Source organism: Triturus cristatus, chromosome 9, assembly GCF_964204655.1.
Source record: "Triturus cristatus chromosome 9, aTriCri1.1, whole genome shotgun sequence".
NCBI classification, from domain to species: domain Eukaryota; kingdom Metazoa; phylum Chordata; class Amphibia; order Caudata; family Salamandridae; genus Triturus; species Triturus cristatus.
The window spans coordinates 659,790,030-659,805,948 of NC_140592.1; the positions used below are offsets into that span (position 1 = coordinate 659,790,030).

At 47.3% G+C, this 15,919-nt stretch overlaps 1 protein-coding gene across 2 annotated transcripts in view; it reads right to left on the reverse strand.

Moving 5' to 3' along the window:
- The window catches only part of CCDC61 (coiled-coil domain containing 61), a 538,795-nt gene that overhangs the window by 438,872 nt on the left and 84,004 nt on the right, over positions 1-15,919 (reverse strand). For both annotated transcript variants that reach the window (XM_085625716.1, XM_085625715.1), the window contains exon 3: positions 69-151. In XM_085625716.1, the coding sequence (XP_085481842.1) occupies positions 69-151 (83 nt within the window). The remainder of the gene's footprint in view (positions 1-68; positions 152-15,919) is intronic.

A 15,919-nucleotide genomic window follows, 5' to 3' on the forward strand; every position in this document is an offset into this window, starting at 1 on the left:
TCCTTAGCCACCTTGGAATGATTTAACACACTATTCTCGATTTCAATCTGGTGTTCCTTCAAACCTACCTGGGTTAATGCAGATTCCAACATGCTGCAGAAGATGGAAAATTGCTTGAAGTTGCCAGTTTTGTGAGTTAGGTCTTCAATAACTAAAAGTAAAACAAGGCAAACAACAGAAATATTAGAACAGGTCTGGTTACAAAACAAATTAAATTTGTGAGAAACAAATTATACGCAGCAAAAAAGGAAGAAAACAGACAAGCCTTGCATACACAAATACCATCATCATCATCAAACGTTGGGGCACATGCATCAAGCTAGGCCATTGCGATTCCTTAATAGCGATTATTAAGGAATCGCTATTAAGGAATCGCTATTGCCTATGCATGTAGGTTTTGCTAAAATATTTACGATTCCTACACATTCCTTAATTGCGATTCGCAATTAAGGCATGCCTTCTCATTCATTCCTATGGGCCTAGAGGCCCATAGGAATGAATGGGAAGTCATTCGCAATTTGCGAGTACCAAATAGGTACTCGCAAATTGCGAATGCAATTTGAAGGGTGCTAGGGGGGCCTTAAAGGCCACCCTGCTGCACACCCAAATTTGGCATCTGTGCTCATGTGGTGCACACATATGCCCAAATAGCATATGTGTGCGCCACATGGCACTTTGAAAAATGCACTTTTGTGCATTTTTCAAAGCTTTTGCAGTTGATGGTAATTAGCGTTTCCTAAATGCGAAGTCGCATTTAGGAAAGGCTTTGATGCATCCCAAATAAGGAATCGCAATTCCCCAACAACATTCGCAATTTAGGTAATCGCAAAATTTTCGATTACCTATATTGCGAGTGGGTTTTGGGTTGATGCATCCCAATTGCCTAAATACCGGTCGCAAAGGGGCCGATTCTGCGAATCGGCCCGTTTGCGATCGGTATTTAAGTTGATGCATGTGCCCCTTTATTCGGTCGTTACGACCATTAAAGTTCATAGGCGTACAATACAGTATGTTCAGTAATACAAAATTGTCATGCTACGCATTTTAAGCCAAAATGGATGACAATAAATAGCAACAGCTTACATAATAAAACCAGAGTAAAAAACCAGAAAACCGGTTGATAAAGTATTCTCACATGGTAAAATCAAAAAGGCAATACATAAAAACATCCATGCCTATAGTTTAATAATCTAAAATTACATGTAGAAAATTTTTTACGTTTTAAAAGATTCAAAACTCCTTTATCTTGGAGATGAATTTATCAAATAAAATCTCGGATCTTGAGCAAAAATTCATATTAAGTACTACGTTACTGAAGCCAAGAGACATAAAGAAATGGGACCTTGGTGAGAAAACAGCATCAAAGGGGACTCAGTTTTAGTGCAAAGAGGAGCAATAGAGCCATAAAAATGTACATAAAGTGCTAATGCATAACGCACAAAAATACAATATTGCACAATTTCTCAGTAATTTAGGCATAAGTCCTATATTTATTTGTACCGAAGATGTCAAATTTAGACTATTGGTTTTTAGAGTTTCAATTAGAAATTAATCTGAGGGTGTACTTAGATCGTTTTTTTGCACCTGCCTCCTAATAAACCACATTCTCCCCAGAAATGTGCCCACTGCACAAACTATTAAGGGCCTCGTGTCTGTTATGAGGATGCCCAATGCTTCTAAATGACATTTGGTTCCCAGTTGTCTACAGGCTGGGGCTAGCCATTTAGATTTGGGTTTTTGTATAATGGACATGCAAAGAGAATGTGTATTGTCGTCTCCTCCGTCTCAGAGCAGCATGGACAGTGACGTAGTGTGGCTGAAGAGCCCCTGTTCCATGACGCTATGAACGATTTCAGGGGGCGGCATCCAAACCTGAATTGGATATATAACTTTCTCTCTTGAAGGATAGTGATGAACTCGATGTAAGGTTCATACACACCATGCAGCTTTAACTCCATAAATGCTATTGTGAGGCGGTCTCCTATTGCGTGTGTGACGGCTCTCTCCGCCACCCAATTCCAGTAATACGACTTAACCCACTCTCTACTAGGCAGTAAGCTGGTATCTGTCACTTTCCACAAGTTACCAAGACCTACTGTAGAAAGCGATGTTACTGAACCAGCAATTTGTTTTGAAGCGATCAAGCTTAAGGACTTCTTCAAGGGCAGTTGCATAGTGGATAAGCTCAGGTGTTTTTTTAGGTGGAGCCAGAAAAGAAGTGGGTGAAGCCTCGCTTTATCCACTATTGTAGTCTTGCCCAAATCTAACCTTAGTGGAGTTAGCGGGGTACTCTGGGGAAGGGAGCAGAGTGATTTTAGGAATTTGTTTTCAGTGAGAAGCAGGCCCTCCAGGTTGTCAAACCCCCAGATTTCAGCCCCGTACAGGGCCGATCCTACCACCTTCTGATCGTATACCTGGAGAGGGGCTGCGATCGGTCTAGTTTGTGACGCCCTGTGTTCTAAAATTAAAGTCCCGGTAGTCTTCCTCTGCTGGAGGATTCGCTTAGAGATATGCTGTTTCCATGCTATTTTCTCTGTGATGTTTACACCAAGAAAAAGGATGGAATCCACTCTTTCCAATGAAATCCCTCCCAATAATAGTTTCCCCCTGAAAGATTTGTGAGGATTCATTAGCAAGAGTTTTGTCTTTGAGGTGTTGACTTCCAATCCTCTCATCTCACAGAAGTACATGAAGCGATCAAGTAACAATTGAAGGCCACTGGGGGTTTAGAGACTAATAGCGTATCATCTGCGAACAGCAAAGTAGTTATTTTAACATTTCTCAATGAGGGAGAGTCTGTGTGGACTTCCGCTAGATGTTTCACCACCCCATTTATGAAAAGCGAAAATAAGGTGGGGGCTAGAACACAGCCCGGCCTCACCCCTCTTACAACCTTTGTTGGGTCCGTCAATTACCCTTGATCCCCCCATCGTACTTTTGCATAGTTTCCCTCATGCAATCATACTAGGAGTGCCAGAATGTCCTGCGGGAGCCCCAAATCTTGTAGGACTTGCCAAAGTGTGGCCCTAGGAATAAGATCGAAAGCTGACTTCAGATCAATGAAAGCAGTATAGAGACTACCCTGCTCTAATGTCACAGTATTCCAGGCCAATAGAGTGAAGTGGAAGTCTTGGTCAATGGTACGGATTTTTCTCCTGAACCCTGCTTGGAAGGGGGTTAGTATGTTCTTCTCCTCCATCCAATCAGTAATTTTAGGAAGCAGGGCACAGGAGAAAACCTTCTGCGCTCCATCTATTAAGCTGATCGGCCTGTAGTTTGAAGGCAGAGAACGGTCCCCCTTTTTATGGACCGGAATGACCACTGCTCCTTGCCATGAAGGAGGTATGGTTTTCAATGGAGAGACTCCGATCGAAAGAAACACTGCAGGCTCGGGGACGAAGACCCTTCTGGGTGCGACCACCACTTCGAGGGGCAAGTTAGGATGTCTTGGGTTGGCTAGGCACCGTTGGTTGTGCGACCCAAGGCCGTCGGGTGCAGGTGTGCCTTTTGGCGTCAGAAAGTCTTGCCCACTATTGGTTGCAGTAGAGGGGGTCCTCTGTATTGAGGCTGCAAGCGTCGGCTGGAGTCTTGTGGAAATCAAAGTGGATACCTGCTCCAAGGGTGTCACGTGGTTGCTAGAGTCATTGTCGACATCTTTAAGTTAGCATGAGCCCAGTAGCCATGATGCTGCTTTTGCGCACAACACTACAGGTCTTTATTTTTACAAAGCCCTTTTTCTGCCTTTCACATGAGAACTCTGTTGTGCTCGTTCTCTGCCTGTCCCTGGAGTTTGGTCTGCAAACTGTGAGCAAGGTCGATAAACACGGTCTCTTGTTATTCTGTTCTGGTCAGGCCCTAGCACTTAGACAAAACATACCAAGGCAGCTGATTTTGCTGGACGCTCAAACTTTGATATTATGGAGATACATGTTTAGGTAACAGACACTTGAAGAGGGACCTTTCCAGGTAGAAGAGCAACAGGCACCTGTGATGTAGAAATACGATCTATGGCCTGAGGTATGGGGTCTGCTGACAAAGCCCAGAGATCTTCTATTATATAACAATACTTTTGCTTACCAAGGGGAGGGTGGTTAGGCCTTATATACTGTCTTTATAAAATGACATCTCCCTTTATGATATATGGCCTTGCTGCAAAGCTAACTGTATTGATATTATGCATTTTGCTGCTGGTTGTGGCAAGTATACTGCATTTCAGAACAATTTAGTTAAAATAAATATTTTAAACTATCTTCGTGTCTCTGTCAGATCTTATTGTGGACAAGAACAAGAGTGTGAGCGAAAAGGTGTTTCTTGTTTCTGTGGTTCCTGAGAGATACAGGAGTATTGTGTTCTGGGTTGTCGAATAAGTGGCTTCTCTGTTTGTGAGTAGGAGAGCGAGTGAGACACTATAGCTAGTCGGTCCTGGGCACTATGGCGGTAGGAAGGCTTTGTGGTTGAAGCGAATACGGCTTTTTGCTTCGAGATTTCTTATTCTTAGGTTAAGTTCTCGACGGTCGATGGGAATAATAATTTCTTTCATGAATATGAACATGCCGCGGTTCCCCTATATTACAGACCTCATCGGACACTTGAGGTTCCGTTGTCGGCACGGGAGCACACCATCTGGTTTAATGGCGTCCTACCTCACCCGGTTAAAATGGTCCGTTTAGGCCCTTTATCGGTCGACGGAGCCACATGGTCGTGTTGGCGGGTTTTACACCACACCCAAAGTATCGTGGAGTTACACACACAGAGCTGCGTAATTTGCATGAATCATTAGTTCATAAACACAGAAGCGTGATACAATATGTGTCTCGCATGGTCCAGGCGGCTCTGGCTGGAGCGCCTTCTCAGTAACCAGGACATGGAGTAAGGGTAATAAGCCCAAATCATGATTAATTCAGTGATGGGAAAGCGTCTTCAAAATAGAGATGATTTACCGTTCTGGTTAGCAGAACGATTTGAGCAACTCGAAGCTGTATTCCCTAATATTACTCCTTTGGATAAACATTGGATGCTTACAATGAGGTTACCAAAAGGTCTTATTCCAAATTTGGCTGCCTGCACCACTTGGGGAAAAGTGTTTGCGGCACTGTATTCTCTATGTTTTGGCACCCCCTCCATGACAGTGCTTCCAACAGTTCTTTAGAAGGTTCGGGAGGAGCACAGGGCGGAGTCCGCTCTGGAGTTGGGGATGAGACTGGTTGGGGTATTCCCTATAGTCTCTGATATGATATTAACCAATATTAAAGGGGAAGCAGTTAGTTTGCAAGTGAGTCAGTGCCTTGAGGCAGTAGCAGATGTTGATAAACAACGTAAATTGCCTGAGATTAGCGCTAAAATGTATAAAGATTTAGGGCGTAATAATTTAGGGAATAAACCTTTTACTCAACCGCAGAATAAACCTCCTCGAGAAAAGGAGGGGCGTCCATTCTTTCCTAAAAATAATTGGAACAAGAATAAACAACAGCCACAGCAGAAGCAGGGTTTGCGTGCTATTTGCCAGACACCTGATGCTCTCCTGATTTGCATGACCACTCCAAGATTAAGAAGCTCGAGAGGTTTCAAGTTCCTGATCCTCGCTCTCCTCGTTCCTTGCAGAACTCATCAGATCAAGATTCCGGTGGAGGTGAACGGCAGGATCGTAGACAAGGCGAGACCATGCAGCAACGACGTGATCCGCCACGCCAGTTTGACTTAAAGGCCAAACCGGAGGGACAATTGCCGCTGTGTGCCCAGTTTCAAAAGAAAAAAGTTGCCGCTTTAACATTGAAATATGCTTCAGACTGTGAGAACCCTGCTCCTCGACTGGAGATGGGCTGTGACACTCCTAGACAGCACAGCAGAAGTTACCATAGTTTGGGAGGTTCTCCGTCCTGCCTGGAGGCAAGAGCAACTGACACATTTATTACAGTGGAAACAGCTGATACAAGAGATGCCCGCCCCTCCCCGGTAGACTTTACGACATAGTCCTTCAAATTGAAGGCAATATACAACGTACAATTAAGGGTATCTTTTGGGATAACCTTACCTCGTCATACAACATTTTGTTGGCGGAGGCGGATTGGCCTCCTCCATTTGTTTAGCATCTTCGTGAGGTGAAGACATGATATTTCTGAGTTTTTCGCGTTACTTCCCGGAAGAGACTAAATAGGCTTGCGCATTGGAATGGGAGTTAGCCATAGTGCCGGCTGTGTATCGAAATCAGGTGGGCTGGGCTAGAGATTCTCCGGCACATGAGATCTCATTGCCATCAATGCCACAGCCTCAGGCACAATATCCAATCAAAATGGAAGCGAGAGCATCCGTTAGTGACATTTTGGCAAAGTGGAAATATTAGGGTGTAATTGAGCCCTGTGTTTCATCCATGAATAATCCTCTTTTTCTGATATCGAAACAGGACGGTTCATATTGCGTTGTTTTTAATTACAGAAAATTGAACAGTCATGTTTGTACGTTTGCCATACAGAACCCTCGCAGCCCTGCGTTAATAAAAAATATTGTCCGAAAAAAAGTATAAAAACGAATTTGGAGATTTCCAATGGATTTGTCAGTCACAATTGTGACTGGACCGCATTTACTGCAATCGGTAATCAGAAAAGATTTAAAAGGTTACTCATGGGCTATCAGAAAAGCCCTGGTGCATTTGCTGCACGTGTTGTTGTCACTTTTACACAACATAGATCCTGATGCTTTCTCTTACGTCGATGACATTTACTTGACGGATGATGAATTGATATCTCATCTGGTGCGTGTCGACCGCATTATATTGTCCTTTGCAGACTTAGGGTACAAATTCAATTTTGCGAAGTCTCACATTGCCTACTTTGCAGTTCTGTCTTTGGGTTAAGAACTCAACAATAAAGGGAGGGGGGATAGCCCCCCACTTTCTAGAGAAATGTGCTCAATTGCAGCCTCCTTCTACTCTTAAGAAGTTACAATCTTTGCTGTTTTTTTATTTTTTTTTATTTCGGGAGGACCTACATTCCTGATTATGCTCAGCTTATCAAACCCCTTTATGCGTGGATACAACCATCTTTTTCGTCTTCCAGCTGGCTTCAATCAATCAATCAGGGGTTTTTAAAGCGCGCTACTCACCTTGAAGGGTCTCAAGGCATGGGGGATTGCAGCTCCATATCAGTCGAAGAGCCAGGTTTTGAGGCTCTTCCTGAAGGTGTGCAGAGTGGGGGAGCGTCTGATGTTAACTGGGAGCTTGTTCCAGGCCCTTGCTGCGACGTAGGAGAAGGCTCTTCCAGCTGTTCTGGTTCTGCGGATGAGTGGGGTCTCTGCCAGTGCGAGGTCGGCGGAGCGGAGGTTCCTTTTGAGTATGTGAAAGGAGACTCTTTTGTTGAGGTATTTGGGTCTGATGTTGTGGAGTGATTTGTAGGCGTGGGTGAGTAGCTTGAAGGTTACTCTCTTCTCGATGGGGAGCCAGCGGAGGTCTCATAGGTGCTGGGTCATGTGCTCAAGTCGTGGGGTTCAGAGGATGAGTCTGGCTGCGGTGTTCCGAATGGTTTGGCGCTTGTACAGCAGGGATTTGTTGACTCAGGCGTAGAGGGCATTACCGTAGTCCAGTCTGCTGGTTATGAGTGGGTGGGTGACGGTCTTTCTGCATTCGGAGGGGGATCCACTTGAAGGTCTTCCGGAGAATGCAGAGGGAGTGGAAGCAGGTGGAGGCGACGGTGTTGATTTGGCGGGTCATAGTGAGGGTGGAGTCTAGAATGATGCCAAGGTTTTGGGCGTGGTTTGTCGGAGTGGGAGGATTTCCAAGGGCAGAGGGCCACCAGGTGTTGTCCCAGGCGATGGAGGAGGGTCGAGGGATGAGGACCTCTGTCTTCTCCAAGTTGAGCTTTAGGCAGCTGTTCATCCATGCCGCGACATCTTCCATTCTTTCCTGGAAGCGGAGTCTGGTGGCTTCCAGAACATACAGAAATTCTTCGGTATTTGCAGTCTGATCTGCTTGCGACCAACTTCTTGTTAACTCGTGACAACACAACTAACTCGTTCATACTGATTGTACCTGATATAGTGGGTTTCACTTACCTGACATTCAATGAGGACGATACCATCCCCATTGCCTACAAATCGCATTGTACACATCAGCATATCAGGATGTCCTTTTGCCCTATTGAAAAAATTGTTACGCCAGTACAGATGGTGATCCTAAAGGAAGGCTCTGTGGCTCAGGGGAAACGCATTCTTATGGTATCGCCTGTGCCTTCTCTCGAGACAGTCACAAAGGCAAGCATACCGAATTCTAAAGCCTTACACCTGCGTTGGATTTAATGGGCGAGTTCTTTTACATTGGCTGATGTCATGTTTATCTTTGACCCATCCTTGCAGAAGCAGGAGTTTTTACAGTGCGAACAAGTTCATCCTGCGCCACAGTTTTTGATTCTTCTTGGTCAATACAAAAGTATAGTTTATACCGACGGATCTGTGCAGCCGGCCATTGGTTCCAAACATGCTTATTCGGCTGCTTGGCTATTTAATGAGCATCTATACTTTTGGTCTCAAAACGATTATCGGGACTCTAAAGGTAGTGCAATAAGGCATAAAACGCTTTGGGTTCAAGTGGCAGCTCTTAAAGAAAGCTTGCTGCTCACACATGTTATACATTCTCTTGGCCATCAGCGTGGGGGAGCACATGCTTTTGGTAATTCTTTTGCTGATGAGGCGGGCAAATTTTGCAGTTGCCACGTGTTCAGTAGCAGCAGTTCCAAGGTCCATGAGTAAAATTGATAATGAAATTGTGGCAGCTATTGTTGCTAAAAGGAAGGGGATGGCGTTTCCACAAGGCTTCCTTTCTAAGTATTCTTATCATTTATCAGTCTCGTTTGCCTCCATTCAATCCATTGGGGATCAGCTGATTCCCATTGAGGACCGCAGACTTCCTTTAATCATAGCTGCGCACAAAGGCATGGCATCTGCACATGCTGGAGTTTCAGCAACGGTGTCTCTTTTGCAGCAGCGTAATTGCTGACGTGGTCTGTATAGATAGACACGTAATTATGTACTTTCTTGTGACATTTGTCAACAGATTAAACCGTCCACGGTTGCACAAACACCTCACACGCAGCTATACATCTCAAATCAACTATTTGGATGTATTTATCTTGATCATTGCGGTCCTTTGACGTACGACACTGCCTATAAACATATTCTGGTTGCAGTGGATTCATGCACTAGATTCCTTAGGTTTGGCCGCAACAAAGTGATCACACTCAAAATGTCATTCCAGATTTGCATGTCTTCATCGGAACATTTGTGTGTGGTACCTTCCACTCTGACCAAGGTCCTGCGTTTGCCTCTAAGGCTTACAAGGAAGCGATGAGGTCGCTGGAGGTGCTGTTGCAATTTTCGTCTCCATACAGGCCCATGGGCAATTCTATACTGCAGCGAATTAATTTACGACAGCTAGGGTCTTAGGTACTGGCAGGGGTTGGCTGACTCATTTATATCGGGTTCAACGTGCATTAAATAATCTCCCAAGAAGGATCTCTGGGTGGGCGGACCCCATACGAAATGCTCTTTGGTATCAAAATGTTTGTGCCAGACCTTGATGGTCTAGACGTTGTGGGGGCTGCAGCAACATTTGACGTAGATAACCATTGTGCTATGTTACAGGATCTACAAAAAACTCTAAACACTCTTGCTAAAGCTGAGTTGCACTCGCCCGAAGACACAACGGGCTGATCCCAGTCACAGGGTGGCTTCCTAAAGTTGGAGATCTGGTCCGGGAGAAGATAGAGAACAAAGAAAATGTGGCCCCTCCTACCGTGTCCTAGTCCGTGTTCTTGGATTAAAGGGCACCCAAACTGTGATTTTGCCTCCCCTACCTGGATGCAAGGAAAATCGCTACATTTCCATTGAACATGTCAAATTGCACCATTTGGCGGATACTGAATAGTATGCCTAGACCCGTCCAGAGGAGAGATGTTCTACTTCCTGTGAGATTGTGAGATCTTCGCCGAGACTAACGTACACAAGGAGGGTGAAGTGGAAACATCAATTGATGTGCTGCCTGTTTTGTTATCAGCTTCAACGACTACACAGTAAAATCAAGTCTCGTCGCCTATGGAGCTTACAGTGGACATTCCCACACGTGCACTCCAATCCTCTTTTAATGCTGATCGAACACCTTTGTATCGACTAGGAACTGTTGGTTATTACATGGATAGAGACAACTTTTCTTTACCTTCATCGTCCTCTTCATCAAATTCTACTACGGAGGAACCCCCCAGTCAATTTTCCATTTTCTCTTCCTGGTTTCGCAAAACTTATCTGGTTCCGTACTTACAACGGTATTTCTCTTCATGCGGATTGGATTTGTGACTGTCTTTTTCCTTTTGATTAATGGTCATTACTTACCTGAACACTCTGATGTCCATTTAGTTGATGGTGATTTGGCCCCACTCACCTCATCTCATGTAATGAAAAGGGATCAATCCCGCGTTTACATTTCTGCTGTGCCAGTAGTAGATGCCATTGTTTGGGATCAAGTTCAATATGAAATATATGGCCCGACAACAGACTATTCCGATGCCATACGTATTTCGAGTTTCATTTGGTGACGTCATCACACCTGGACTGCATTCAGACGATTGCAATGTTAATGCCGTACATTTGTTATTTTCAGTTTAAAATATTACACTGCTTTTGAAACTGAGGATTTGTATTTGAATTCTGCCAATTATGCTGATTTATTCTGTTTTCAATATTATGGTCATCCTTTTTTACACAAGTCAAACAAAGTCCGTAATCAGGTTAATTATACGCAATGGGAACATTGTCCTACCCATTTCAAGGTAGTTCGCAAACACAGAAAAATAAGTTTGTGTACTTTTCTGGCTATAATCTATCAGACCCAAGATCTTATAAATTGAGTGCACAAACACACCGAAATTCATGCGGACCCATAGTAAATTGGTAAATTCTTCGACTTTCATAACTGATTTATTTAAAAGGCTATGATTATTGGAAAGACACAATTGATTTGAAATCAATATGGAGTACCAAACATTGGCGGGTACAGAGAACTGAATCATTGCATCATGCCTGTTTGATACAGTCACAGCTGTTTTCCTGAATCAGACTGTGCAGCAAACTACATGTTTTGGTTTGGCTACTGCAAAATAATTTAATTCTCCTTCATTTCCGTCATTAGCGGCTTATGACGACTGGCAGCAATATAAAAATTATTCTCTGGAGGACTTACAAAGTATGGTCCGCAATGGTACCTTTAACTCGTCCACTTTTACTCCCTTGGGATGGTTAGTATGGCCGCTCAGTAATAATGCTTGCCAGTTGTGTTTTTCAAATTCTATATGGGGTTTACGCTAAGTAGACCTGACCCACGTTTTCCACAAACACATACAGTTACTACATATTCTGTTGGTAAATTGTGTCAACAGTGGTTGGGACCAGCGCGTGACCAAGATGGCCGCGTGAGCTCAGAGCTCCCGAGACCCTCGCTCCCTCCGGCAAACATCCTGTGTAGAATCCTGTTTTTAATACCCGGAATATTGGAGGCGAGCCGTTGCTGAGGTGATCGTTGCTGTCTGGACTGAAATCGCCCACCGGAGGCCGAAGTTGTGCTACATGGAAGTTCGCGGCCTACTCCCCGGAAGATGCCCGGGGCTTGCGCTGGCACGGTACCCGAGCACTAATTGAACAACAGCGGCCGTGTGAGGGGCGAGCCATCGGAAGGACGGTGTCATCACTTTCGCTTTCCTGTTTTCATCGCGCCCTGGCCTGGGAGTGAGCCGCGCCGGTCACTTGTTGCATTGTCTTCTCTGTATGGGCAAGGGGATTGTTTCTGCAGCTGATCACGATGTCGACCAAATCGGAAGCCGAAAAACAGAAGCCCAAGAACACCAGGCGGGGTGGATACACCCAAACCAACAACATGGATCGTTATGCCCAGCAGAAGGGGTCACCGGGCGGATCGGGACGGCCACTGGAAGCCTTGAAAGATGGTTTGCCCCCCGCTACGGAACTAACCCTGCAGGATGTCATGGGGGCCATCGAGGGGATGCAGTCCTCTATCGGGCAGCAATTCGAGACCCTGGCACATAAAGTGGACACAATCTCGATCGACGTCAACTTGATTCGGGCAGACCTGGGGAAAACCAATGAACGGGTTCAATCCTTGGACCTTAAAACCTCTGGCCTCCTGGGAGATGTCTCTGATCTGCAGCTGGAAGTCCGAAATTTGAGGTCCGCAAACGACCTCTTTGCCCGACGGCTGGAGGACTTTGAAGGCCGGGCACGGCGCAATAACGTGCGCATTATTGGGGTCCCGGAAAACTCGGAGGAACAGTCGGTGGACCTGTTCGTAGAGGACTTGGTGGTAAACCATCTGGCGCCCAAAGGCCTCAGTAAGTTCTTTACTGTTGAACGGGCCCACAGAGTCCCTGGTGGGAGGCCCAAGGTGGGGGCCCCTCCGAGACCGATTGTCGCCAGGATCTTTAATTTCAGGGACCGCGACGCCATTCTGCAAGCATCACGAGTGTCCGGCCCGCTGACTTTCCAGAACACCACAGTGAGTTTTTATCCTGACTTTACCCAGGCGGTGCAGAAGCAAAGGCAGAGCTTCCTGGCGGTTAAGAGAAGGCTAAGAGGGATGGAACTGAAGTACGCCATGCTCTTCCCGGCCAGATTGCGTGTGGTGTATGAAGAGCGGACTTTCTTTTTTGAATCACCGGACATGGTCGGAGACTGGCTGGACACATTGCCCCAACGACGGACTAGCGGGGAGCATGCTGGTGGAGCAGAAGGTGGCCGCGATGAACAAGAGTGAGGACTCTGGTGCTAGATCATTTTGACTTTGCCCAGGACAGTGAATCACAGTTTTCGGTCTCTCCGGGAGGGTAGTAGCCCGGGGGGTGGCGGGGGTATGAAGGGAGCTTTTTCCTCCTCTGGGGTTCTTTTTGTAGACTAGTTTTAGAATAGGGCGACAGGCACACTGCAAGTTGGGGGGGCTTCTTAAGCTTACGCAGGGGTGCAGGGTGGGGGGTGGAATGGGGTTGTTGAGGTGGTTGTTGTTGGTTTTTGTTTTGCAAGGCGTAGTGATGCAAGCTTCTGTAGCTCGAGTGCGGTTCTACGGGGGGGTGGAGGTCTCCTTACATTTCGGGATGGGGGGTAGGGGCTTAAAGGTACTCAGTTGGAATGTTAACGGCTTAGGGGATCGTATTAAGCGAGGGATTGTCCTGCAATTTCTGAAGCGATGCTCCCCTGATATAGTTTTATTGCAAGAGACGCACTTGATAGGTAACACGTGCTACGCACTCAACAGGAAGGGCTACAAATTCGTTGCGCACTCGGGGTTCTCCTCGGGCTCTAGAGGGGCTGGAATACTTGTTAGGGCCTCACTGCCGTTTGAGGTTGACTCCACCACTGTTGATGAAAGGGGGCGATTTGCGGCTGTGGCGGGGAGGTGGGAGGGCAGGACGCTGGTCTTGGTTTCTGTTTATGTCCCTACTGCGCTGCAGCCCTCCACATTTGCTGACCTGGGGAGGGCTCTGTTGGACTTCCCAGAGGGGATGTTGGTGGTGGGTGGCGATTTTAATGCGGTTGGCTCCGGATTGCTTGATAGACACCCGCCAAGAAGCTCTGGGGGGGCGCAGAAATGGCTTTCAGACTTCGTGGATACCCTGGGTCTGGTTGACTGTTGGAGACTGCTGCATCCCACTCAGCGGCAGTACACTTTTCCACTCTGGGGCGCATGGCAGTCTCTCTAGAATTGATTATGTACTTACTTTGGCTGCACACGCTTCCTTTGTGTCCGAGGCTAGACACATGGCTAGGGGTATTTCTGACCATTCGCCGGTGTGGATCTGTATTGATGTTGGTCGAGGAGTGGTGGGCAGGGTGGCTCCGATTAACCCCTGGTATCTCCGTGACCCTAGGACTCGTAGCGCGGTGCTGAAGGCGGTCGATCTCTACTCCCAGGAAAATCTAGGCTCGGTCACGTCTGCGGTGTCTTTGTGGGAAGCGTTTAAAACCGTGCTGAGAGGAGAGGCCCTTTCCTTGATAGCGGCAGCCAAACGTCGAAGGGATGCGGAGGTCGCACAGATTGAGGCGGAGATAGCGGCTCTAGAGTTGGTTCTGGAGGAGGAGGTTACGGCAGCAACGCTGCATAAATTGAGCCTTAAGCAGTCGGAGTATAAGGCCCTGGTGACGAATGCGGCCAAAGCCCTGAGTAGGGAGCAGCAGGGGCGACTGTACGATGTTGGGGACAAGGCCGGGAAATTAATAGCGTGGCTGGATAAAAAAGAGCGGGTTAATCGTGTGGTGCCAGAACTAGTAACAGAGGGTTGCGTTATTGTTACTGAGCCGGATGGCATAGTCCAGTGCTTTGCAGATTATTTCCGCACGGTCTACACCTCAGTCTCGGACAGGCCGGTGGAGGACTCGTGTGAACTTCTGCGCGATCTGGCTCTGCCCTGCCTCTCTGACATAGACAGGGAAGATCTAGATGGTGACATCACAGCTGACGAAGTCGCGGGTGCTATTCGTTCACTGCGCCCTGGCAAGGCCTCGGGCCCGAATGGCCTGCCAATTGAGTTCTATAAACTCCGGCCGGACAAGATCGCTCCACATCTGCGAGCTATGTTTGTAGAGGCGCGGGATATAGGATGCCTTCCATTCGACCAACGCCTGGCGACAATTGTGGTCATACACAAAGATGGCAAGCCCAGGAATAAATGCAGCTCATATAGGCCGATTTCGCTACTTAATGCCGAGCCGAAAATCCTCGCTAAAATACTGGCCAACCGTTTGATCAGGGTGATCGGGGACCTGATCCACCCGGACCAATCCGGTTTCATCCCGCACCGTAACACTGCGTTGAACCTTAGGTGCCTCCACGGCGTGCTCGCAAGGACGGGGACGCTGCGGGAGCCGACCATTGTGGCTGCACTTGACGCCACGATGGCTTTTGACACGCTAGAGTGGGCATATCTGTGGGCTGCACTTGCGAAATTCGGCTTTGGACCTGGCTTTGTTGGCTGGGTGAGACTACTGTATGAAGGACCCTTGGCTAAAGTTGCGGTTAATGGTAGGGCGTCCTGCCCGTTCGTGCTGGGGAGGGGCACCAGGCAGGGTTGTCCCCTGTCGCCGTTGTTGTTTGCTCTCGCTCTTGAACCACTGGCGGCGTGGATACGATGGCACCCGGACATAAGGGGGATCCGATGGTCACCAGATCATGAGGACCGCATCTCTCTTTATGCCGACGACATTTTGCTATACCTCACTTCACCCAGGAAGTCTCTCATAGTAGTCTGTGACGTTCTGACTTCTTTTGGCAGGAACTCGGGTCTCACCATTAACTGGGGGAAGTCGTATCTGTATGCCCTGAGTGGAGACGTCCCTGTTCTCCCGCGGAATTGCTCGATCTAGATCGCCCAGGAGGGCTTTTTGTATCTAGGGATCTATATCTCCACCGATCCAATTGTTCGATATGAGAGAAACCTGCTCCCTCCATTGACGCGCCTGCGGCGGGATGTGGCGGGTTGGCGGCGGTTGCCGCTTTCCCTCCTAGGCCGCGCCGCGCTGTTCAAAATGATATCTTCCCCGCTTTCTCTATGCCCTACAGAATACCCTGGAGCTGGTCCCGGCCAGCTATTTTCGGGAGGTCGAGAGCCTCCAGCGCTCGTTGCTGTGGGATGGCCGACCGCGTATAGCTATTGCAAAGCTGACCCTTCCGTGGTACGATGGGGGTATCGCGCTTCCTAACATTAGAAGATATTATTGGGCCACCCAGTTGAGTGCGATCAATCATGGAGTCTACGGTCCGGCGCTGAGCCCCGGCTTCGCTATGGATCGGTGGTTGCTGCGCGGGGGTAATTACTTTAGAGCACTCTACTCCAGGTCAACGGATGGGTCCGTCACGGGGCCAACCAAGACGGCGGTGCAC